This window comes from Delphinapterus leucas, chromosome 15 (genome assembly GCF_059928025.1).
Source record: "Delphinapterus leucas isolate spDelLeu-1000000601 "Yukka" chromosome 15, BTC_Dleu_Yukka2, whole genome shotgun sequence".
In the NCBI taxonomy this organism is placed as follows: Eukaryota; Metazoa; Chordata; class Mammalia; order Artiodactyla; family Monodontidae; genus Delphinapterus; species Delphinapterus leucas.
The window spans coordinates 17,232,334-17,258,038 of NC_143143.1; the positions used below are offsets into that span (position 1 = coordinate 17,232,334).

Below are 25,705 nucleotides of genomic sequence, written 5' to 3' on the forward strand. Positions count from 1 at the left end.
GCCGGCCTCACAGCCCACAGCTGGAGTGCGGGAAGGGCTGGCCTGCGTTCAGGGTCTCCAGGGCTGGCGCAGAGACACAATCCCTGGCAACACCAGGGTGGCTGGCAGAGCAGGGCCCTTCTGTCTTCACAGGAACTCAGAGGGGAGCAGGGGCCGGGGCGGGCCCCCTAGAGGCTCTGCCATCTTCCTTACATTCGGGCAGGACAGAGGCCCTCTCCCCTCTCACTGGTTCAGTGGAGGGAGGTGGGGTCTCCAGAAGGCCCTCTTACCTAGTGCCAATGTAATTGCTGGCAACCGAGCTGCAGTCTAGACCCCTGGCCCCTTCGACTGAACCTTCTTCCCACTCAAGGGCTGCTTTAACCAGAAGCCAATGCTCACCCCTAAGGGACGCAGGGGCGTGGGGAACTGCAGGAGGAGCCAGCAATCCAGCATCTGGGGGCTGGGCTTTCAGAATCCACACATCCTGAAGGGAAACCCCAGGGCCCAGGGAATTTCACCCTGTCTCAGCTCTCCCTTGGTTATCTCAGGATTTGTGTATTGACTGATCGCTCCCCAAGCTGTGTGTCTTGGGCAAGTTACTCAACCTCTCTGTGCCCTGGTTCCCTTGTCTGTAAAAGGAGGAGCATAATCATACCTACCCTACAGGGTTGCATGTGGATGAAATGAGTTAGTTCCAGGCAGGTAATAACCACTATAAACGTACGGGCTTCTATTACCTGGTCAGGACCACGACCCCATCTGCAGGTGGGAAAACAGAACAGCCAGCCTCCAGTGGGCTCTGACGCAGTTCTTGGCGGCAGCACAGGCTCCCTCTGTCTGACCCCAAATCCAGTGCATCAGACCATATTCTTAACAACATCTTTTATTGATTTTACAAGAGAAAAAAATAGAAAGTTATTTTAGAGTTAATACCTGTACAGCTTTTTCTCCCCCTAAATTGCATGGTACATACAATTATTCTAAACATCAACTGAGATTCTGGGAGCAAGTGTGGGCGGTGTTCCTGCAATCTCCCGGACACGTCTGACCTGTAAACATGCCTCGGCGGGGATGGAAGGCTGGGCTCCCTTGAAACCCACGGCACTGGTTTTGGTCACTAAAAGCTGGTCAGGTCTCCTGGGAGCCCCCAGGCCCCGGAGGCACTGGCCACATCTGGGAGGTGAGCAGGGCAGCCCGGGGCTTGCAAGCTACAGAAATGATGGATCTTCTCTGGGAGAAACAATTCCTTATCTTCACATCAGCCCCACGCTCCAAATGAGAAGCGCATTTGCATAGCTGATCGGCTGAAGCTGCAAAGCTCATAAAGTATTTGCTGGGGCTTTGGGTTGCATAGGAACTACTTAGAGTACAGTAACGCGGCAGGGTTGGGCCGGGCGCCAGGAAAACAACGGATTAATATTTGGAACAAGAAATTACCCACCACTGGGAAACCAATTAGGTCCCTGATCCGAGCTTGTTACACAGGTGGAAATCGATGCGTTTTGGGCTTCACGCAGCTTGGGGTGCAAGGCCTATTTCCAACTTGCTGGGAAGCTGCTCGATGAGGGAGAAGGGGTGGGGACCCCCGGCAACAAGAACCTCACTGCCCGATGCCCAGGACACGGGGTGAAGGACAGATGGAAAGGGAAACAGCACGCGCGAAAAGCCTGGATCAGACCGAGGGCAGGGACAGGCGGGGAGTGAGGGCCCCGCCCCCTCCAGGCTAGTTCCAGCGGAAGGGGGCGGGGCTTCTGGGGCCCGAGCGTGGGGCCGTGGCACCGGTCCTCTGGCTCCGGGCCCTGCATCCAGACGGCATCTGGGCCTTCCGGGGTATGACGCTGCCCACCTGTCCTATCTGGGCCGGGCAGCACCGCAGGGACAAGGCTCCGCATGCCGGGGTGGGGCCGGCTGTAGGCCACCGGTGGGTTCAGCTCCCTCCGTTGTTCAGCAGGACACATGCCCTTGGCAGATCCCTTCTTGGGCTTGACCAGAGGACTGAGGCCCTGCAGGACCGGCTCCCCTCAGGGGATCCCTCCTTCTTAACCGGGCCTGGGCGGGACCCAGGACGGGTGAAGCGGTGGTAGCAGTCCAGGCTAGACATCTGCAGAGGTCCAGGGGAAGGTCCCACCTGCTCAGCTGGCTCCGCAGCCCCCAGATGAGGCGGGGATGTGGTGGTGGGGGTGGGAGCTGCTGGCCCCTCAGCGGGGGCCTCGGAAGGCAGGACCCTACGCCTGTCGGTGTTGGTGTCTGACGCCTGGCCTCCTTCGCCCGCTCAGCCCTACTCCAGGCCCTGGCATGGCTGGCCATGGTACCTTCCTGCCTGGAGTCAGGCCGAGCCCGCGGATCCCACGACAGGCCTCAGCGGACTCGGGCCCTGCTTTGCTGGATCTCACGGTAGAGCCACGGAGCCAGGGGACCCCAGGCTCCCTGCAGCTGGCCCCAGGACCACGGGGGACAGTGGAAGGCCACACCACACCACTTCTTCCACCTGCCCAGAACTCCTGTATTTCCCAGGGCCATTCACCCCTTGAGTCCCTTCTCTCCAGCGGGCTCCCTCCATGCTGCAGCTCCCTTCCAGCTCCTGGGGTCTGGGGTCTGGGGTCTGGGCTGGCCCACACGGAGGCCTGAGGGCGGGGGACATGGGTGCTGAGTTGGGGCTGGGTAACGGAGCCCCACCCCGGCTGAGAGGACCAGCTCCCCCTCCTTCAGTGGTCAGCACCGCCAGCGTCTCGCTGTCTCCTTCTCGCTGATGCAGGTTTTGGGGCGTAAGGCTGTCGAGGGAGAGCACAGAGGGAGCAGTGTCACCCAGCCGCCATCCCTGAGGGCTGCCCCATGCCCTTGGGGTGAAATCCAGACTGCCCGGGGTTGCCATTCACGGCCCCTGGAGACCTGGCCTCCGCCCCAGCAGCCTCAAGCTCCCTCTGCCTGACCATCTTTCAGGATCAGGAGCATCTTTCAGGATCCAGCTCGAGCATCCCTCCTCTGGGAAGCCCTCGCCCTGCACATCCTCTCCTGGTTTCCAGTGGCCCAGGGCAGGACAACCCTTTCAATATAGCGCTTCTGCCCTTAATAGCCCTTTTCCCTCTGTACATGCAAGGCTTGGCTTCTGGGAAGCACACCACATTGCTCCCGGGGTTCTGCCCCCATCAGCGCCCCCGCAGCCCCCCAGGGAAGGCTCCTGGGTGGAGGAGAGGGGTCTGAGGGCTGGCAGTGGCGAGAGACAGTGTGTGATGCTGCCAGCTCCTTCTCCGTTCCGACCAGACTCCTGAAGGGGGGTGGGAGGGGTGCTCTGGGCAGAGAAGGAAGCTGACCTGGGTCAGCTGCACTCTGCTTCCTTTTCGAGTTGGTAACGATTTGGTTTTCATTGATCATCTCCACGTCCTGACCCTCCGCCCGATTACTGCGGGGGGAAGCCAGAAGGTTCCATCAGGCTCCAGGCAGCGTGTCCCTGCCGTCCTTCCTCGTTAGGGCCGGCAGGGGAGGTGATGGGGGAGGGGAGGTCATGGGCTCGGGGCGTACCTGATGGCGGTGTGTTTCTCCTGGTGACAGATGTCCGTGTCCTCAGTGAAGAGGATGGTGTGGTAGGGTACTGTGGGCTCGCATGTGGGCAGGATGCCCCTGACCAGGTGGCCCACCATGGCCAGGATCCCATTGTACACGAGCAAGTCATCCACCAGGAGCTGGACAGACAGAGGAGGGGCTGTGTGGAGTGTGGCGTGTGTGTGGTCCATCATCCCCCTCGTCCTTCCCACGTGTGACCTCGGGCAAAGTGCATCACTGCTCAGAGCCTCGCCTACTAGGTGCGCGGCCCGTGTTATGATTTCAAACCTTCACGATGACCAGGAAAGGCGCCTGGATTAGCCCCAAATTGCAGATGGGGAAGCTGAGGCTCAAAGGGCTAAAATCTTTTGCCCATGTGGCAGGGCATGGCGAACTCTGGTCTCTGGTCCCCCAGGGCCCTAGCTCTCCCTACCCCAGAGTCGCCTCCAGCAGGAAGAGCTCCCTACACCAGTACAATTCGAGAAGAAAAGATGAAAGAAAAGCCACTTTGTTTTTTTCGAGGTGATGATTCAAATCACTCGGAGGTTTTGAATTCACGGTTGGATGGCACATCTCCCTGCCTCTGAGGACCAGGCATTTGTGTCTAAGGTTGCAGCCGAGAGAAGTTAAGTCAAACTGCGACAAATGATAATTGCCAGCAGCCTAATTACCAATGAGCATAATTATCTCAAAAAACGCAGCCAGTAAGTACTTACGCCAAACTCCTTCACCCCTCGATGGGGTGTTTTCGCGTAATTCCACAGTTTGATCATTGACACCGTGGTAGGCCGATCGAAAATCACATAAACCCGGTTCACCTGTCAGAGAGAAGAACTAATTAAAACAGGCATGTTTGGGAACAGAGGCACTGGGTTGGGCCCGGGGTGCCAGGCGTGGGCCGGGGCGCGAGGGGGGTGGGTGCCCAAGGCAGTGCCGGCCCAGGTGGGCCGCCTGGGCTGCTTGGGGCCGCTGTGCGTGGGGTTCCCGCTGCCTTTCTTCTCCTTGCAGCCCATCTTGAGTCAGGTCACGTGTGGCTGCGTTTGCAACAAACCGCTGAGCTGGCTGTTGAAAGGTCTGTTTTCTGGGCCTGGCATGGCCGTCATTGAAATGCCTGCGGAGAACTGGGCGCGCCCTTCCCTTTCCTCCATGTCAGGTCCAGAAACACAGCCTGGGGCTCCAGGGGCCAAGGGAACGGTCCCCAGCTCCAGAGTCAAGAGGCACGACCTCCGAGCAATCAGCACAGCCTTGACCCCTGTTTGTCCTTTCTCCGAATCATAAATGAAAAGCACAGCCGAGTGGCCTTGAAGGCACCGCTGGGTGATTTTCAGCAGAGATCTTTGAACCTCTGCTGGCGGAGGGGGCAGGAGGTGTCCCGATCCGTGGCCGATCGGCTAGTAAAGTGGGACCCAACAGCCTCCTCACCCCCAGCAGAGCCTCGCAAATATTAGGGGGCCCCTCGCAAGACAGAAGAACGCCTAAGAATTCAGCGTGGCCACAGGCTGCAGACTTCGTTTGGTTCCAGCCCTGGGTCTCAGCCCCAAGAGGACGTAGGGGGATGTGGACAGGGTCAGCCTTCCGCTTGTACCATGGAAATAATAAAGGTCTAGAGGAGGGTCCTCAAACTCAGTTGTCCACAGCGTTCAACTGGATACAAATGTTTGAGTCCAGCTAGAAGAGGGAGAGACGGAGAAGCTGCTCTACACCCAAAGGGCTTCATGTGAAAGATGTTGGCAGATGCCTGCTGGCCAAGGTCAAGGTGGCAGCCGGCTGGACTGGCCAGGGGCCACCAGTTTGCAGCCCCAGGTCGGAGGGCTGATAGATCTATGTGGTTCTCCTTTGCAGTGGTGGGGCTGAGGGGTTTGGCCTCTTCTCAAGGGAAGCTGATGGACCATTGAAGGGGTGCTGCCCCTTCCTGTGAGGGTTCTGAGAGGAAAATGTACCCCTTATCTTCCCACCCAGTGGTCACAGGGGTAGATGCCCAGCCCCTGCTGCACATCTATACAGGCTTCTGGCCCCGTGACTGAGAGGCTAGGGAGTGCTACCCAACCCCTCCCATCTCCTGGTCTCTCACCTCCCTCTCTACCACTATCAACCAGGCCCAGGTGGGCAAAGGCCCACCCCGAGGTTCGCCATCAGGCCTTGGAGCAAAGAGGTAGGCAGGACCAACTGCAGAGTCTGAGATCTGGGAGACTGAGTCAGTTGGTTGGAAGAGCTTACCAGGCAGGTCTGAGGCCAGAGAGAGGGCAAGGTTGGGGTCAAGTGCCCAGCGGCATAAAAAGGGAGCAGAAACAGTGAATGTGGAGAGGCTGGGGCTGGGAAGAAGAGGACAGAGTGGACTCTGCAGAGAGAGACAGGGGCAGAAAAGAGAACCATTGAGGGATGTCTTGCAGGGATCGACAGATGCCCAAGCCCCCAGGACTGCTGCACTGGGTTCCTGGCCTCAGAGTCCAATGTGGCCCTTCAGCTCCCTGGTGGCCCCTTATAATATGCACCCTCAGAGCAAAGGGAAAGAACTCTGGCCAGGAAGAGCCAACCTGTCAGATGTGTTAGCAAAGACCCGAGGCTTCCTGGCGGCCCCTGGGCATTTTGACTTGTTCGAGGTTAACCTGGCCTGGAAGAAAGATGTGTCACTGAGACCAGGGACAGAAAGCCCCCCCGCATCCACCCCAGGGCTGAGAGCCTCCGGAACCCACCAGGCCGGGCAGGATGGGAGCCAGCCACATGTGTCTGCCGTCACTGGTGTCATTCACTTGGTCGATGAGCTTGTCGGGGGTCCGGACGTCCCCACATACGCCCTCCAGAGAGTTGACGCTGTCGGGGAAGGCGGCGATATCTGTAGACGCCTCTAAGCTCTCATAACCCAAAGCAGAGTGCTCAGCACCGTGCACCGTGGGCCACTCTTGCGGCCTCCAGCCTCCATCACGCTGATGGCACGGCTCAGGGGACGCCAGGGCGGGCGCGCCTGGCGGGCAGAGCCGCCATCTGCTGCTCTGGGCAGCCAGAGGAGTGACAGCCAAATTAGACATGTTCTGGGGAAAATGAAAGCAAGGAGGCTGAGGGGAGTCGGGGTGAGAGTGGAGGCGTGGCCAGTATCAAGGAAAGGGGAGGAAAGCGGGCAGAGAGCAGGCTGAAAAAGACGGGTTTCATGGAAGTGCTGGAGGCGGGAATAAAAACTGTTGCTGTCTCTTTGGAGAGTGGAGGGCAGACTCTGAGGTTTTCCTTTGCGAGGGGATGGACGGGGTCATGGCTGGATTCTGCCTTGGCATGTGACCACCCTACCGAGACTGGAAGGATGTGGGGGGCGGAGCCTGACTCAGCTATTGCTACTCAGTGGATGGGCATTAATGTGGACAGAGAGGACATGGTCCCAGCTCTGACTCTGCCATCCTGACCTGTGAGATCTTGGGCAACTCATGGACTATCTCTGGGCTTGTTTCCTCATCTGTAAAATGGGAATAAACATCTCTATGTCCCAGAATTGATGAAGACTTATACATCTAAGGAATCACTAATAACGATCAAAACCACCAAGAATCACTTATCCCAGGTGAGGAGCATGGTGCCACCAGGGCAAAGCAGAAAAGGATCCAATCAGAACCCAGGGACCCCAGAGAGATGCAAGGGAGGCTTTTGGGTTTGACCTGCTCTAGTAGTTCCCTAACTGGTGCGTCAGGGATCACAGATCAAGAGCCCAGAGGGGTCAGGCAGGTTGTATCAAAGGGAAGCAGGACAGCTCAGTGGTCAAGAGCATGGTCTTTGGAGCCAGACTCCCAGCTCACTGGCTGTGTGACCTTGGGTAAGTTACTCAACCTCTCTGTGCCTCACTTCACAAGATTGTGGTGAGGGCAAATGAGGTACATGGGACAAGCCCTGGCACCGAGTGAGCCCTTGGTGAATATTAACACTATGTTTCTGGGGCCTGGGAGGTAACTGGAGGTAGAAGACTGGGATCAACCAGGTGGATGCACTTGGGGAGAAAGGGCAGCAGGCACTCAGGTCCAGCCATCGTCACTATGCAGGACTGTGGCCTCGCACTGCCAGCTTCTCAAGAGAAGCTGAAGATTGGGTTGTCATCTGAAACCTCCTGGTTTTTAAAAAATATTAGCGACTAACTCAAAACATTTAAAAGCTCACTGGGCTAACAGTTTGCTAATTCTGGTGTCGGTATTCTGTGAGCAAAGGGCTCCACGGTCAATAAATTCAGGACACACTGGGTTGAACACAATAGAACAGGCTTCTCGCTACAAGTCCTGTCAGAGCCTTTACAATTCCAAAGTGTCTGTGGTTCTCCAAGAGGGGGCTGCAGTTGGTAGCCTCTCCCAAATTCCTGAACCACAGGACTCTGTTTTATGGATGTCTTGGCAGGTGTGCCTGGGAGCTTCTCTCTGCTTTGCAAGGGTCACATCTGACTGTAAGTAGAGCCCAGTGGCATTTTTAATTTCCAGGTCTGGTTCCTACAGGGATATTTCTCTCTACATTCGAGGATTCTGCTTCTTCGCCCGACCTTCCCATGCTCCCTGCAGTCTGGGTGGAGCCCCCCTTCTGCCTAGAAAGGATACTGTTTTCCGACAGAGGGATTTTTTCTCCCTGCTCGTCATACAGCTCCAGGCCGGTAAGACCGATGTAATAGGGGTCACCCCAGCTGGTCAGGAGCTGAAGCTGGAAAATGACTGCAACATGTTATTAAGGAAAAACAGGCTTAATTTTCTGGAGAACAGAGGAAAACAATTACAAAGATAAAAGGGATATATATATATATATATATATATATACATGTTTATAGAGATGAACGAGAGAAAAAAATGATTTCTTTTTCCTTTGAGACTGAAGTCAATCACAGTGTATGTTGCACGAAATTTTCTTTAATTTAAACTGCATATGAATGTGTGTATGTGTGTTTTAAGAATTCAAAAGCTTTCTCCAGGCCCCAGGAGGTAGGAGGACAGGCAGGGAGGGTGCGCTCCAGGGAGCTGGCAGGGGGGACGCATCTGTCACAAACTCAGTATTTAGAGCTGAACAGTGACCAGGCCTCAAACTACCTCCTGCCTCAGTTTCCCTGGTTGTAAAATGACACGAACAGAGTGCCTGTTCCCTGCTCCACATGTTTCAAGTGTACAGGGTGTGAACAGGGAGGGGGGGATGCGGGAGCATCACAGTATTGGGGGGATGGGCCCTGGCAGGGTGACCACCCCCCCCACTCCCGCATTGCTGACTGCGCCTCACACAGACAACCAGGCATCCAGCCCTTCCTCAGCTCTGTCCCCCACTGGCTTCTAGAATCCCCAGGAGCAGGCAGGCCAGGAAGCCTGAGAAGTGGTAGGGTGGTCCCCAGGCGATAAAGCCGGATGGAGAACAGGCTAGTGAGAGAGCCAGGCTGTCTGTGTTCACTAACCCGGTCCTACCCCTTCCCGGCTAGGTGGCCTGGCAAGTTAGTTAACCTCTCTGTGCCTCAGTTTTCTCAGCTGTGAAATGGGGATGCAGTACCCACCTCACAGGGCTAACACATGAGGTTCATACAGGCGATCTACTGCAAACAGTGCCGGGTGGCAGAAAGGGTCCAGCACATTCTCTCTTCACCTCCTCCCTGCCTGGTTCCAAGGAGAGACCCCAGCCCAGTCCCCGGATCGGTTCCTGCTTCTCTGGCCCCTCCCAGCTACAGTCCTTCTTGGTGCTGCCTCCTGAACTTCAGCCCACCAGGGGGGTGGGGCCTGGAACTCCTCAGTCCCAGCAACCCCCACTGTCCCCAGGGACCCGGGAGCTCTCCCAACCTCCCCTTAGTTTCGCTGCATGGGCTCCAGCTGCCTTGGCTGTGGCCTGGCTGAAACCCAGGGCAGCAGCTGAGGCCCAGACCCCAAGTCAGGGCCCGCGAGGAGGCCACAAGGGCCTCGCCCTCTCCCTGGGTTCTGGGCATAGATCCAGTGCCCGGGATGTGAGGCAGGTGGAGGAGGATACAGCCACAGGGCATCGGGGGCGCCTCATAGTCCATGCTCGCCCGCTCCAGGCTCTTTGTGTCCAGTCTGAAAAAACACAAAACAGCACCAGGAAGCAGAGGATTGCAGTGGCCCGAGTCGCTGGTCAGCTATCCCCCGGGGAGGCATTGGGGGAAGGACAGACAAGCTTCTGGAGTTCCCATCTACTGGGGGAGGCTCGTCACCTTGGGTTTGACTCGCATTCCTCAAAGCAACCCTGGGAGGTGGGTACTCTCACATCCCTGTTGTGGGTGAGGAAACTGGAGCACAGGGAAGTGAAGTCACTTGCTCAAGGTCACACAGCTGGGAGGTGGCAGAAGTGGGATGTGACCTGAGGTTGTCTGGTTCCAGGGTCCACACTCTTAATCACCCCACCCAAATTTAGCCCCTTCACGAACAAGATAAGTCCACACTGTTCTGAGAGCTGAGTGAGACCCACGATGGGCCAATGGGGTAGAGTGCTGGGAGGGGGCAGGCTACCCCAGGCAGTAATCAGGGAAGTGATGTCTGAGCTAAGGAGAAGGCAGCCATGGGAAGAGTCAGAGCCAAGCCTTCCAAGCCGAAGAGCACCCAGAACAAAGGCCCTGAGGTGGGACGGGGCTGGACAGTTGATGTTTGTCCCAGAAAGCAGCCAGACGGGCTGAAGTGTGGGGTGGGATGGGAGGCAGGCAGGGAGAGGAGGCAGGGAGGTGGGGAGAGCCCTGAAGTCTTTGCTTCATGATCTTGAGCAAGAGGCTTCACTCGCCTGGGCCTCAGTTCCCACATCTGTGAAATGGGCCTAACAATCCCTGCTTCAAAGGGTGGTTGGAAGGATTCCCTGAAGGATGACTACAAAGCATCTGGCTCACAGCAGGCACACGGGAGGGAGCCTCTCTCCTCCTCCAGACTCCTCCCCGCAGGGCTTCTCTCCCTGGTCCACGGCCAGTGCCCTCCGGCCCTGGCCTGGTTTTCTTCAGTTTCAAGGGCAGCGTTATAATTAAGTGACTATTCCCAGTATCTGGCCCAAGGAGTGATCCCAGCTACAGTGGAGGGAAACTCATTTTGTTTTGAGAGCTTGGCCTCTGGTACTTGGACATCAGGGGGTTTAAATGAATAAACTTAACGTGGCATTTACAGATTGTTATGAACTTAACGCAGCTGAGACGGGCCAAGCAATTCCAGGGAATCCATGAAATGTTAGGCTCTATTTTTCTCTTTGAATCTTTCTAAATCAGGAATACAGAAACAAGAGGAGGAAGGCCCTTCCCCGAATTGGCCAGCAGGCATTTCTGGAATCTAGGCAGGCTTGAGCCTCTCTTCCCAGCAGGAAGCACAACGAAGCATTTAAAATCTCAAGCACTCCAGACTCTGAGAAGCCCAAACATCCCCAGACAAGGTGGGTACATCCCCCAGGCTTCCGGAGAGGCTTGGCTAAGCTTTAGAAAACAGCCAAGTTGAAAAGCAATGTGTTTGATCATCATTTCAAAACCCTTTAGGTACACATTTCAGAGCACGATGCAAAGCCAGTGCCCTTGGGCCGGGAGGGACCATTCATGGAGCCGCTCCCCTCACCTCTGGGCTGGTGGGGGCAGCGGGCAGCGTTGCAGGTAGTCCACAAAGAGGATTTCTTGAGCAAAGTCGAAGTGGCAGTTGCCCGGCCCCTTCCGGATGAGGAAGCCCTCAGGAGGGGAGACGCACAGGCCATCCAGGGAGACGTGGACGATTTTAGCCTAGCAAACAACAGAAATAACAAGTCTGAAGAACAGGAGCCAGTGTGAGGAGGGTGGTGAGCGCTGACGTGGCTGGTGCTGCTGGCAGCTGGCATGTATGACTGGGGGCCTTCACAGAGCCAGGCCCTTCTCCCAGGCCCTTCTCCCAGGCCAGAACCACTTGGCCGGGGTCCCCTTTCCGGTGCCATCCCTACTCTGTGCTGGGCGCTGGACGTATAGCAGGGGAGCAGGCAGGCGAGGCCCCAGCCACAGTGGACACGTACAGACCTTCCCCTGTCTACTCAGCTGCAGTGGCCTGAGGAGGTGTGACATGGTGGTCAAGGGCATGGACTCAGCTGCTCTGAGATCCACCATGAGTAGCTGTGCAAGTTACTTGACCTCCGTGCCTCAATTTCCTCATCTGTTAAATGGGCTCAACGAGGAGCTGACTTACATAAAGTCTCCAGAACAGAACAGTGCCTTGCACAAAATACGCACTGCACCAGTGTTAGCCTGGCCTGATCCTTCTCCAAACCCTGGCTCATACCTCACCTCCTCTCCTAGCACCTGCCCCTGCGACAGAAATGGGCCCCTTCTTGATATTCCTTCTCACAGCCCTTGGCTTGTCCTTTTAAGGGCATGTATTCCCTAGCTGTGTCCTCCATGGTTTCGGGGTCTCCCCTGATGGCAGAGACCCCAGCTGGATTATCTCTACATCCGCCTCTGGGCATGGCACACAGTAGGAGCTTGCTGAATTGATTGGATCTGGGCCACCATGACCCCCTGTTATAGGCCAGATTTTGCCAGCCGGATGGCCAGGATCTGCCAGTAAATGTCAAAGCCTAATGGCAGGATCTGAGGTGGCTCAGCTCTGTTCCCCTGGGGAAGGGCGGTGGTAGGGGAGCAGAGAGGGGGGCTAAGCCAGTACCCTCTCTGACTCCACATTTTGGAATCAGGGCTCCTTGGCACCTCACTCCACCTTCATGGTTAGCAGCCCAGCCAGCTGCTGACCAAACTGGTGGTGCTTCACCCCGGAAGACACAGAGGGCTTCTCCGTGAGGAAAGGAAGGGGCCCTGTCCTGGGTCTCATGGATAACAATGTACCCTGGGGCTCTTCACCCCCCCATAACTCAGTCAGCCGGTCACAGGATGCATAAACCTAAAAGGTGTACAGGGGCTGGAAATGGTGACCCCAAAGCTGTCACTATGCCTCCACTCTACTTTCCTCAAGCCTAATTCCTGCCTGGGCCCCAGGGCTGGACCTGTGACTCAGGCCCGGCCAAACAGAGAACTGTCACACACGGGCCATGTGGATGCAAGAGCCACGTGGCTCCTGGGGTTTTGCTGGCTTGGAGCATGCAGGATGCAAGCCCAGAGCTGCCAGTGTTGGCCTGGAGGAGAAAGCCACCTGAAGTGAAGCTGGCAACAGAGCACAGCAGAGGTCCAGGAAGTCCCTGTCCCTCTTCTAGGGCCACCACCACCTCCTGGGAGCATCTCTGTCTTCCCCAGACCCCGGTTCATTGCCTCAGAAGGGGCTTTTATTATCACCTCCATCTTATAGCTAAGGAAGCTAGAGTTCCGAGAGGCTAAGCAATTTGCCCAAGGACACACTGGAGGGGTGTGAAGCCCACCTCCTAGAGTGCCAGGCCTGGCTCTAACCTCATGCCAGGGGCTCAGAGCCAGCATGCCCAGTGGTGCCCTGTGGGGTGGGCATCTGATGCACTTCCCTGGGGAGGGAGGGACCAGAGTTCCATTACTCTGCGCCCTGGGATCGCCCTCTCAGATGGCGCTCATCCCCGCTCCCATGGTGGCCATTCATCACTGGCACCAAGGCTGGTGGGGGCCAGACCTGGGAAGCAGGGCCTCTGGGCCCAACGTTTCCAGGCGGTAAATCCAGGTCGTGGAAGCTCAACTGGAAAGAGGGATTCACTCAAGGGAAGGGAAAGGCCCAGAGGCACGAGTTGAGGCAAAAGAATGTTTCTTTAACGCCAACATAGCTGACATTTTATTCGCGCTTGACCCAAGAGCACGCTTACAAAGACACCAGGGCGGCCTGGGCGGGGTTTGTAAACTGCACACTCAGGGGAGCCAGTGCTCCTGAAGACAAGCGCCGGGGGCTGGGGGCTGCTCACTCCACTGTGATAAACCACCACAGTCTTAAGTCCCTGGACGTACTGAGGACCCAGGCCTGGGCTCACGGCATCCTCACAGGCCGGGTCCTGGCTTTGTCAACTTCCGTGGGCCACAGGCAGGTATCCTCCTCCTCCTTTTACAGATGAGGAAACTGAGGTCCAGGGAAGGCGGGCCACTTGCCAAAGGTCACACAGCTGGGAAGGCTCAGAGGCGGGGATTCAGACGCAGAGCCTTGTGCATTTAGGGCCCTAACTGCATTGCTATATTTTAGGTGACCTTGTCATCATCACTTCCATGTAGTGGGAGGGGACAAATGTCTCATGGTTCATGGTCACACAGGTCAGAAAAGCCCATGAAAGGGGGCACTTCTTTTCTTTTTTTTTTTTTGCAGTTCGCGGGCCTCTCACTGTTGTGGCCTCTCCCGTTGCGGAGCACAGGCTCCGGACGCGCAGGCTCAGCGGCCATGGCTCACGGGCCCAGCCGCTCGGCGGCATGTGGGATCTTCCCTGACCAGGGCACGAACCCGTGTTCCCTGCGTCAGCAGGCGGACTCAACCACTGCACCACCAGGGAAGCCCCAAGGGGGCACTTCTGATGCTCTTTTCCACATGCCAACAGAGGCCCCTGCTTTTTCACACCCAGAAGGAGAAGAACATAGTGTAGAAATTAAGAGTGTAGGCTCCAAGCTCAGCAGACGTGGACTGGGCCTCTAGCTGTGTGACGTGAGATGAGTGACTGGACCTCTCTGAACCTCAGTTTTCAATACCCTGAAAGATGGGGGTAATAACACCTGCCTCCCAGAGGCTGGAATGCGGGTCCAATGAAATGACAAAGGCATGAGAAGCCCTCAGCCCGGGCCTGGCCGCCAAAGCGCTCAGTGAACAGCAGGGCTGCAACCGACCACTGTGAGTTGGGGGCTGGGCCTGCTGAGGACCCCTGAGCCCCCAGAAGAGACAAGGCGCTGCAGTTCTCCGGTCAGCCCCGGGCTCTTTAGCCTGCATTTGCTGTTTGCAGGAGGGAACAGCGGCAGCTCTCTCTCCCTGGCTGTAACCTCCCCCAGCTTCATTTGGAAAGTTCTGGAGGATTTATGCTCCTCTCTGGCAGCCACGCCAGCCATTCATCAAGGTGCTGTTTCCCTGACAGTGGACTGAGCGCGGCTGCCGTTGCCCGGCTTACCCCTCGATAGGTGTCCTCGGGAGATTTATTGTAGTTCCAGAAGCGCAGGCCTGCAATGCTTTCGGCTCTGTCGAAGTGGATCGTGACCACGTGGTCCAGCCCCGGCAAGAAGGGGATCAGCCACATATGCTCATCCTCCATCGTGATGTTGGCCCCATCGATTAACCTGCACTCAGCGGGGAAGGAGCGGAGAGATGGGGGCAGCCCGGTCTGCTGGGAGAACTCACAGTGTAGGGTCTACACCCACTCCTCTCCCCATGGCAGCCCCTGCCTGGCACGAGCCTGGCTGGATCCGGCTCATTACGGGGAGGTGAGACTAATTAAAGCAACAGTGAGGAGCCATCTCTCATGTGTGAAGTTAGACAAAATAGGAAAACAAGGGGAAAAATAACAGTCTGTGTGGTTAAAGGTACAGTGAAGCAATCATCAAGGGTTTTAAAACGGGGATGCGGGTGTGTGCTAGTTTTTAGGACCCTTTAACCCAGCGATCCCATTTCTAGAATTTATTCCCCCTAAGAAAAATTTATTCAACATGTCAAAAAGGTATCTGCACCAAGATACTGCTTACATTAGCAACAAACAAGCAAACCCTAAAAGGTCTCAAAATAGGGAAAAGTTCAGTAAATCTGTATGGTAGTTAAAATGATAATCACAAGGATGATGCAGTAACGGGGAAAGGCAGGGGCGCTGATTTTAATGCTGTAAAATGAGGACAAGGACCAGGAGAGATTACGCAAAAGTGAAAGATCTATTTCTGTCAGAGGGGTGGGGGGTGACTATTTCTATGTTCCCAAATTTCTAAAAAGTGATGTATTGACTCCATGGTACATTTTGAAAGAATTCTATTCCTTCCTTCTTTCTTTTTTTTTTTTTTTTTTGGTACGCGGGCCTCTCACTGCTGTGGCCTCTCCCATTGCGGAGCACAGGCTCCGGACGCACAGGCTCAGCGACCATTGCTCACGGGCCCAGCCGCTCCGCGGCATGTGGGATCTTCCTGGACCGGGGCATGAACCCACGTACCCTGCATCGGCAGGCAGACTCTCAACCACTGCGCCACCAGGGAAGCCCTATTCCTTCTTTCTTGTGCTGGGGGAGAAAGATACTAAACCACCAGGGGGAACTTGGCAGCTCCTGGCGTGGGACAAGTACAAGAAGGGGCAGGTGCCTCTGGGGGGTAGATGGTCTGGCCTGTAGTCACCCAGTCTGGATATCCCAGGGCAGCCCACCACCGCTGGGAGGGAGCCCCCAGCACCCTCATGTTCTAAAAGAGCTTGTCACCACACTGCAGTCCCATCCTGGCCAGTTTCTGGTTCTCCTGCTTGGGACATCCTGTCTCATCCTTCCCAACTCTGCCCAGCACACCCCAGCCCAGACCCCAGCCCTGATCTCACTACCACTGAGAGACCTGGCCCTGGAGATAGGGGCCCAGCTCTCAGCCTCTTGGGCGACCCCCTCCCCTCGCCTTCCCATTTTCCTGGTGACTTTGAAGCTGCTGCCCTGGGAGGGACACAGGCTGCTGCCACATTTCCTGGATTTTTTTTTTTTTAAACATTCTATTTATTTATTTTGGTGGTGCAGCATGTGGGATCTTAGTTTCCAGACCAGGGATCGAATCCATGCCCCCTGCATTGGGAGCACGGATTCTTAACCACTGGACTGCCAGGGAAGGCCCCACGTTTCCTAGATTTTAAAATAAACTTTATGTTTTTCCTCTTACATTTTGAAGTTTTGGGCTTGGAATAAATCTTACAATCGAAGTGTTCATCTAAGGAGGTAATGTTTCTTTTTTCTCTAAAAGGCTGTTATTAAATTGATGGATGGTGTGTCTTACAATTGCTGGCATCTTAAAACTGAGGAAATCCAGCAATTTAACCCTGGGGTGTTTGTGGAATTAAGCTGACTGAGGTCTAAAGCTAGAGAACCTTCTATTTCCTTCCAAAAGCAATTACCTCTCTGTCCCAGATATGGTGCCACCTCCAAAGCAAAACTACTGCCCAATTCTGAGAGTGGAGAGAACCGATGAAGCGTTTATAGCTGACAGTGAAGGGAGGTCCCTATAGACACCCTCAAGAATATCTAAATGATACTTCCTAGCTCTGTCCACAAAAAAAGCCTAGAAACAAGGATTGACCCAGTAGCAATAAGCATCCCTAGTGGCTAGATTATGGTCTCTAAATACCATTTCCCACTAGAAGGAACCTGGGCTTCTTGGAGAAATAGCTGATTCCATGCCTGGGACAATACACATAAAAGAGGAACCTGGACTATCTTGTGACATCAGAAAGCAAGGCAGCTATCAGAGACTACTATTTTACAAAAGGATTTGGGAAGTCTCAATGTCCAAAGAGGGATCAATTTGAGCATCAATAGGATAAAAACCGTAATAGATTGAAACCCTTCAAACATAGTAGGTTTAAATCCATGAGTTTATGGTAGTCAAAAGCAAACAAATGTTTTAAAGGATGCTAGAGAAACAATTTGCTCTTTTGAAAACTGAAAAATAAAGGGAAAGAATCAAACATTTAGGTTGTCTTTCCTGTTTGAATTGTACCTCAAAGTAACCAAATAATTGAGGGAAATTTTCCTTTTATTGACAAAAAAGGAGTGATAGGATCAGTGTATCACTGTTTCACAACCCCCAATAGAGTAACAGATCTAACCACTAAGTATTGGCTGCCAACATCACAGAAAGCCTGACAACCAGATATTCCATGAGTCCTGAAGGGAATACACAGTGACATCCACGCCCTGATGGTTATGTCTTGCCCTAATGGTCAAACCTCAATCTGATCAGACCTCTAGCTCTGGTGAACAATTTACAAGAAATACGGGGGCCTGAAGAACAGGCTAAACGATACCATAGCGATGCAGCCAGTAAAATCCAGACTCAACAGGGCAAAAACCCTTGTTTCTTCAACAGATAATTTATAAGGAAAAAAAGAAGAAAGATGGAAGGGAACCTAGAGATTATGAGAGGCTTAAGAGACATATCAACCTACAAACTTACTTACAAAACAGAAATAGACTCACAGTCATAGAAAACAAACATAGAAAACAAACTTATGGTTACCAAAGTGGAAAGAGGTGGGGGAGGGATAAATTAGGAGTTTGGGATTAAAATATACACACTACTATATATAAAACAGACAACCAACAAGGACCCACTCTGTAGCACAGGGCACTCTACTCAATATTTTGTAATAACCTGTAATGGAAAAGAATCTAAAAAAGGAATATGAATATATAGATATATATATATCTGAATCACTTTGCTGCTTACCCTAAACTAACACAACATTGTAAATCAACTATATGTCAATAAAAATTAAAATAAATAAATAAATAAAATTTTAAAATTAAAAAAAAAAAAGTATTTTTTGGCCACGCCACTCGGTTTGTGGGATCCCAGTTCCCCGACCAGGGATCAAACCCGGGTCCTCTGCAGTGGAATTGTGGAGTCCTAACCACTGGACTGCCAGGGAATTCCCGAAAATTTTTTTTAAAACGAGGCATAACAACCAATCACAATGTACGGACCTTACCTGGATGCCAATTCAAGGAACAAACTGTTATAAAAGGGGGAAAAATATGGTCAGGGAAATAGAAACATGCTGGATAGCTAGTAATTTAAGAGATGACTGTTAATTATTTAGCTGGAATAATGGTACTCAGATTGTGTTCAAGTCCTTATTGTTTAGAGCTACATACTGAAATATGTAGAGATGAGATACTATCAGACCTGGGATTTGCTGCGACACAATCTGTGTGGAGGGTGGGTGTGGATGCACAAGCAGGGCCAGCCATGAGCTGATCACCTTTACAATCGGCAGCGGGCCACCGTGTGCAGGGGTGCGACTCGCCAAGATGGCCCGTGAGCAGGTAATGACAGCAGGCTGTGAGGGCCGCGGCTAAGGGGCACTTTAGAGGAAAGCAGGTAGGAGTCCGCCGTGGACCCCACACACGCTCTGGGCCAGGGACGGGGCTCAGCTGTGATGTGGCAATCCCCCTCCCGCCCTCCAGCCATGGGAATTATTGTCCCCATTCTACTGATAAGGAAACTGAGGCATAACTTAGTGGTTAAATGTATGCGTGTTGGTCTCCCATGGACCCGTGTTCAAATCATGACTCTGCCACTCAACTAGTGTGGGTACCTCTCTGTACCTCAGTTTCTTCATCTGTAGAGTGGGGGCCTCTTTGGGCTGTTTGAGGTTTAAATGAATGAACATCTGCCACCTGCAGCCTGCTTAGCATGGTCCAATGTCTAGCATTTAATAAATGCTCAAAAAATGGCAGTTATAATTTCCGTTATTACTATTATTGTCATGACTATTATTATTGGAGAGGTTAAGCAACTAGCTGGTAAGGGGCAGAGACAGGATTTGAACTCTCATCCCTCTGGCTCCCCTAGAATCTTCTTGTTTGCACCTCCAGGCAGGGCCTCAGCCTGACAGCTGTCCTGACTCGGAGGGGTCGAGTGCCAGACTGCCGGCTCTGGGGCCCCGTGGATCAGGGCTATATTCAGGCTTGTGTTCTCTTACTGGCTTGACCCAACCTGGGCTTATGATCTGACAAATGCAGAGGGAAGTGCATTTAGCCACCTGTGGAGACTTCCTCAGCCATCACCTCTGACCTCAGGGGGGGAAAGCTTTCAGCGCCCGAGAGGTGGGGTCCCTCATGCCTAAACACCGAGCTAAAGGCTTACCAAGCAGCCACCATGTGCGAGGCCCATGCTGAGCACCGTGAAGAAAACACAAAGCACACCTGGGTCTGGAAGCAGGAGAGCCTGGCTTCCAATCCTGCCTACCTCTTCCAGCTGTGTGGCCCTTTCCTGGGCCTCAGTTTCCCTTGAGTATAAAATGGGCAGACCCCAGACCTCACGGGGTGGCTGGGAGAAGGTGGAATAGGAGATGCCGCTTGATGGTTGAGTCTGAAACCTACGATACAGATCAGGTCCCCGAACCCCTGCTGTCATGAGCCTTGCTTGTGCTTCTTACAGACACTCACTTGTCCAGGGTCCGGGAGTCGTTGGTGTACTCAGGGAGGTCATTTAAGCCTCTGGGGGAGGCAGAGATCTGGTGCAGGTTGATGGGCAGTGCCTGGCCGTCCTTGCCCACCACTTCCAGGCCTGTGAGCCCCAGGTAATGCAGGTCTCCCCAGGAGGCGGTGAAATTCAGCTGGAGGCCTGCAGCAGGAAGAAAAGTGTCCCGTGAACATCACAGGTTCCAGAGGAGGTACCCAAGATGGAGAGAGGAAGAGGAGTGATCTTTAGCCTCTGCATTCTACCAACTGGAAAGCCCAAACTTCAATGAAAGGGCCTTCAGAGTGGGCTCTGCACCTTTCCTCTTGGTGGCCCTTGGACCTGGGTCACTGTTGATGCTTAGGAAATATCTACAGCATGAGTGCGCCGGTGTGGTTTAAACTTGCACACAGCCCTGGGTCTTTTCTCCACTTATCAATCACGTTGCCCACCCCATGCTTAACACCTTAGCGTGGCTTCCCCTGCTGCTTGGCCAGCAGGCTTCGTCATCTGGCTTCTGCCTACTTCTCTAACCTCACCTTGCACCCAAAATCCCTTGCTCCACTCAGACTGTCTTTCAGTCCCGCATATTCACATTCTCCTCTCCCACCACAGGGCCTTTGCACATGCTGTTCTCTCCCTCCTGAACTCACATGGCCTAGGCTAACTTGTGCTCATCCTTCAGATCCCAGCTACTTCCTCAGGGAAGCCCTCCCAACTTCTTTGACCACATCAAGCCTCCACTCACAGCCTGCCATGTCACTGTGAACTTCCCCTTACATGCTCTGGTCACCAGTGTGATCTTGTGATCATTTGGTAAATACCCATGTGCCCTGAGGGCAGAAATCCCATCTGTTTTGCTAGCTCATTGTGCCCCCAGAGCTTGGCAAAGTACCTGCCACACAGTAGGAGCTCAGTACAGATGGAATGATTGAACAAGCAACTAAATAGAGGAGGCTGCAGCAGTGAGCCTCAGCGTCAGAAATGGACATTTTATGCAAATTGGCCACTATCATGAGGATTCAAGGTAAAGGATTCAAGGTAAAGGAAGTGACCCATGTGACACTCCCATGCTTTTGCCCTTGTTCCACCCCTTCTCCAACAGGGAGCATTTAGGAGTGAACTTCTGGGCAAAACTGCCCAGGTGAGTCATTCATTTGCCCAGAAAGTGCAAAGCCGATGAATCTCTATCCAATATCTGGCTGGAGTTTCTCCTTCCTTAATGGTCTCCCGTTACAGCAGAACCAGGACCAAGCCCCATGAACTCTTTTACCGTTGGAGAACTGGGGGCCTACTTTAGCACTCTTGTGGGTGGCTGTGTTCCAAAGAGTCACACTTGTTGCAACTTTCACAGAATGCCAGCACTGTAGCACTGGAAGGAGGAAGCCTGGATTCACGTAGCTCCACCCATTTCAGCTCAGGCAGGTTCCAGATGCCCTTGTGGCTGGAAGGGAGGCCAAGCACGTGACCTCCCTGGAGCATGGCTTCCTCTCCTACGCCCCTGTCGTTTCCAACATACATTTTGTAACTTGGTCTCAGATCCCTCTGCCCTCCGTGGTGCCAAGGTAACTCTGAGCATCTTGGGGGCACATGAAACAGATGTGTGACCAGCGTGGTCCTGGGCACATCATAGCTTCTCACAGCACCAGAAGCCTGCAAGATGGCCACAAATTCCTCCCACCGAGTCCTTGCCTCTTTGCAATGTGATTTCGCTGCTTCTCCCATCCAGAAGCGGAGTTTATTTCTTCACTTCCTGAATCTGGGCCACGTGATTTGCTTTGGCCAATGGGACAGAAGCAAAAGCGAAGCTTGCAGAGGCTGTAAAGCACATGTATACAGGGGTCTGGCCTCTCTTTCCACACCTGGAGTCTTGCCATGTGAAGGAGCCAGGCTAGCCTCCCAATTGCAGGCCATGTGGGTGAAGACATCTTAGGTCATTCAGCTGCCAGCCCATCTGCCAGCTGACTAGACACGAGAGCAGGGCCAGCAGAGGCCAGCCTGGCTCAGAGGCAAAGGAATGCCCAGCCACGCCACTGAATTACGATAAATCACAATTAATGGTGGTTATATTAAGCTGCTAAATTTGGGGATGGTTTGTTTCACAGCAGAAGCTAACTGATGCATTCCTTCTCATGATGAGTCTATGTTTAATTGTCATCTCCTCAGAGAGGCCCTGCCAGCCACCTGAACTCAAATAGCACCCTCTCCCATCACTCTCAAAACCCTTCCTCTGCTTTATTTTTTGTCACCTGACAAGATGTTCTACTTGATTTGCTTATTTGTTTTCATCAGTCCTTCCCACTAAGATGGAAGCTCCCTGAGGGCAGGGGCTCTGTTAGCTGTGTTCACTGTTGTTATCTCCAGAGCCTAGAATACTGCCTGAAAACAGATGGTCAATTAAGGCTTTTTTAAAAAAAATAAATGATTGATTGAAGAGTATGTGTTTAGTAGATACGTGTAGGTAAATGAATCAAAATACAATCATTTGAGTTTGACCAAAATCACAGTCAATGGTAAACATATTGCTACTATGGTACCAAGCCCTGTTCTTGGCCCTGGAGATTTAGGGGTAAACACATAGCAAAATCTCTCTAGGAGCTTCCACTGCAGTGAAGACAGACAATGAACACACATCAAAAAAATAATCCGATAGTTCCACAGAGTGATGAACACCATGAAAAAAATGAAAGAGATAAGACAGGGATTAACTAAGCAGGAATAGGGATGGTCACGGAGGGCCTTTCTGAGGAGGTGACGTTTGAGCTGAGACCTGGGCGATAAGAAGGAGGCCGCCATTCTCTAGCATTTCTGGAAGAACATTCTAGGCTGAGAGGGCAGGAAGGGCAAAGGCCCTGGGATGGGAACATATTTGATCTGTGGTTGGAACCAAGTGACTGAGGTAGAAGATGGAGGAAAATGAGATCAGAAGGTTAGGTGGAGGCTAGATCATGTCATGAAGTCTGGATTTTCTTCTCTGCAGTGGGCAGCTAGTCAGAAGGTTAGGTGGAGGCTAGATCATGTCATGAAGTCTGGATTTTCTTCTCTGCAGTGGGCAGCTAGGGAGGCTTAGATGTGGAAGCCGAGAAGTGACATGATCGGACCCGTGTCTTGGAAAGCGCACTGGGGTTGGACTCCATACGGAGGCCAGGGAGGAGGCTGTTGTGATACCTGTGGCTGGGACAAAGGTGGTAGTGGTGAAAACGGGGGCAAAGTGGACAGATTCAGGATCTGTTTTGGAGACAGCATTGACAGGGCTCTCAATGGCCTGTATGGAATTAACGAACAGAGAAAATGTTTCTGACCCGAGGGACAGAGTAGCTGTGGGTACCATTCCCGAGATGGAGAAGGCCTGGAGGTGAAGGAGGGAGTGGATTTAGATCAGGGGGATCCCTGTGAGGGAGAAATGCCACCTCCCCCTCGAAACAAGAGGCAGCACCCCAGACTCTCCCAAGCCTGCCACCCCTTTGTTTGCCTGGCAAGATGCACTGTGATGCCATCTAATATAGGGCTGCTCTGAAAGTGACGGCTCTCCTTTTTGAGCTAATATCTGTGTTCCATATTCATTTTCCTCTGGTGTATCAATTAGTATTTATATAAATGGAAATTAATTTTGTTATTTCTCTCCCATGTTTCAACTCTCTCAGCTCCTTTCCTATTCACCACCGCTGATATTTGCAAAACTTCCAAAATTAGTGTCGTCTGCAAATTAGCAAATCATATATCCCCGTTCAGAACATTGATAGGATTGGCCGTATTTACCAACCCCAACGCATCCCCCCTGGGTCACTTTGTCAAAGCTCTCTTCATTTGCACAGGCTGGGAAAGTAGGGTTAGGATTTGGGATACAATGAGGAAAAAGCCAAAGGTTCAGAGAAGAGACATTCGGAAATCACAGGCCACAAAACGGGCAGAGGGTCCTTGATCAGGAGGTTCTTCTGCCTTCCTGCTGAGTAGAGACGTAGAGAAATTACACTTTCCTTACAGCAAAAAGGTCTGGGAGCGCTATTCCAGGGCAAAACTCCCAAAGGCACTGAAATAACATTTCCAAGAAAGGTCAGAAGCCGGTTCAGTGGGACAGACATTTACATACAGCATCTTTGGGGAAATCATCAGATGAAGAGGACAGTGGCTCCTCCCTTCCTCCCTCCTTCCTTCCTTCCTTCCTTCCTTCCTTCCTTCCTTCCTTCCTTCCTTCCTTCCTTCCTTCCTTCCCTCCCTCCCTCCCTCCCTCCCTCCCTCCCTCCTTCCTCCCTTCCTTCCTTCCTTCCCTCCCTCCCTCCCTCCCTCCTTCCTTCCTTCCTTCCTTCCTTCCTTCCTTCCTTCCCTCCTTCCTTCCTTCCCTCCTTCCTTCCTTCCCTCCTTCCTCCCTTCCTCTGGTTATGGCACTCTAACCTCCTCTGAAGCACTGTATGGGAAGCTGACTCCTCACCCTTGGCTCCAAAGATGGGCTTCTGACCCAGGCCGGGCCAATCCGTGTTTTCCATCACACCCCGCTCCCTGCCAAGGTGAGCCACGGTGATTATTAGTTAAGGATGGGCACGTGACCCAAGCCAGGTGAGGAGACAATTCTGGGACAACTGTTGGACTTAATTGGGAAGCAGAAGTTCTTTTACCTGGGATTACCGGGTACAGCTTCTAGGGGCTCCCATGTGGACAGAGTCTGAATGGGAGACGGACAAGAGAGTGAGAAATAGGGCAGAGAGATGCAGGGAGATGCCAAGGCCTGATGACGTCATTTGCACACCTGGATCCGGCAGTGTGGGGAAACTAGCAACGCCTGATCTTTTTAGTTGCATAAGCTAAGAAATGCTCTTTTTTGCGTAACTCAATTGGAATTCAAGTTCCATTGTTCCCCCCGGACCCCGCCACTCAGGATCCTGACCAACCTAGGGGAGTCCAGACTAAACAAGAAATGACTGCTGTCTTCCAGGACCTTACAGCTCTGTGGGGATGCTGACTCTTCCCAAAGACCTCTGAGGTGAGGCAGCCTCTCAGGGAGTATGTTGAGTGGTGAGGACCTGGGCTTTGAATTCAGATATGCTTGGTCCCATTCTTGGCCTTGCACTAGCTGTGTGACTTTGGGTGGCTTTCTCAATTTCTTGGAGCCTCAGTTTCCTAATCTAATCTGAAAAATGGGGAGAATAAGAGCTGTGAGTGAGATAAGGGAGGGAAAGCCCCAGCAAAGTGCCTGAATGGGATACACAACCAAGCCTCAAACCAGGCTCTTGACTACATTAGGTTGGCTTTTAAATTACTCAGTTGTCCCAAAGTCCCAAAGTAATTGAGAGAGAGTTCTGGAAAGTAAGGGGCTGTGAGGATTCAAAGGAAGACTTCGTCTTTTCTAAGAGGTAATTTGTCCTTCTGGAGTGAGGGAGGGAGAGCTGAATTCTCAGTGGGCACCGTGGGGAAGGCTTCTGGGGATGGGGTGGGATTACAGCAAGGCCTTAGGAAGGCGGAGTGGGGGACAGTGTGGGGCACCACCCAGATCCCACCTCCCATCCCCAGGGCTGAAGGGCTCATCCCTCCAGTGGCTGGGAATGCTGACAGCTGACAGCCCACAGCTGAGTCCCCCCACTTGTGACTAACCCTGGCTTTGCCCCTCGCCAGCCCATATCCAGTGGCATGCTAACACAGGCGTGTAAAGGCCCAGCCCCCTTACTCAACTCAGGGGCAACTTCCAGGGGACTCTGCAGCTCCCTGTGGAGCTGGCAGAGGCCTTGCTGCGACTGCCCCACGGCCCAGTTCTCCCTCTGCCCAGCCCTGCTTCCTGCCCTCCCCCAAAAGCATGCCCCAGTAAACTCCATCTCAGAGGCTGCTTCTTGGGAACCCAATCGAGAGTCACATCCTTTCAATGGGCAGGGATGGAGAGCAGGGAACAGAAGCCTGTAGGGGGAGGTGGGGCGGGGAGGAGGCTAAACTCTGACACATTCTGGCTTCAGCTTAGTTCTGGAGACAACGGTGGGGAGGTGGGGAGGTGGGGATGGGGTGTGACAATGGCACGTCTCTTCTTTTCAGAAGATAACTGGAGGCAGATGACAGGCACGAGGGGGCAAGAAAGAGCAGGAGGGGGACTTCCCTGGTGGTGCAGTGGTTAAGAATCCGCCTGCCAATGCAGGGGACATGGGTTCGCGCCCTGGTCTGGGAAGACTCCACATGCTGCGGAGCAGCTAAGCCCGTCATGCACCATAACTACTGAGCCTGCGC

General features: G+C 53.4%; 1 protein-coding gene across 4 annotated transcripts in view; it reads right to left on the reverse strand.

The window, feature by feature from the left end:
- Nucleotides 1–827: 827 nt before the first annotated feature.
- Nucleotides 828–25,705, reverse strand: part of KATNIP (katanin interacting protein) — a 201,243-nt gene continuing 176,365 nt past the window's right edge. The window contains exons 19-28 of one of the 4 annotated variants that reach the window (XM_022588449.3): nucleotides 19,489–19,666; nucleotides 14,485–14,650; nucleotides 11,040–11,197; nucleotides 9,472–9,536; nucleotides 8,079–8,189; nucleotides 6,213–6,352; nucleotides 4,236–4,337; nucleotides 3,499–3,659; nucleotides 3,291–3,379; nucleotides 2,568–2,750 (exon numbers count right to left, since the gene is read on the reverse strand). In XM_022588449.3, the coding sequence (XP_022444157.1) occupies nucleotides 2,692–2,750; nucleotides 3,291–3,379; nucleotides 3,499–3,659; nucleotides 4,236–4,337; nucleotides 6,213–6,352; nucleotides 8,079–8,189; nucleotides 9,472–9,536; nucleotides 11,040–11,197; nucleotides 14,485–14,650; nucleotides 19,489–19,666 (1,229 nt within the window). In that variant the 3' untranslated portion in view covers nucleotides 2,568–2,691. Of the gene's footprint in view, nucleotides 2,751–3,290; nucleotides 3,380–3,498; nucleotides 3,660–4,234; nucleotides 4,338–6,212; nucleotides 6,353–8,078; nucleotides 8,190–9,471; nucleotides 9,537–11,039; nucleotides 11,198–14,484; nucleotides 14,651–19,488; nucleotides 19,667–25,705 lie in introns of those variants that run through there. The other 3 variants (XM_022588452.2, XM_089895988.1, XM_089895989.1) reach the window with 3 other exon arrangements.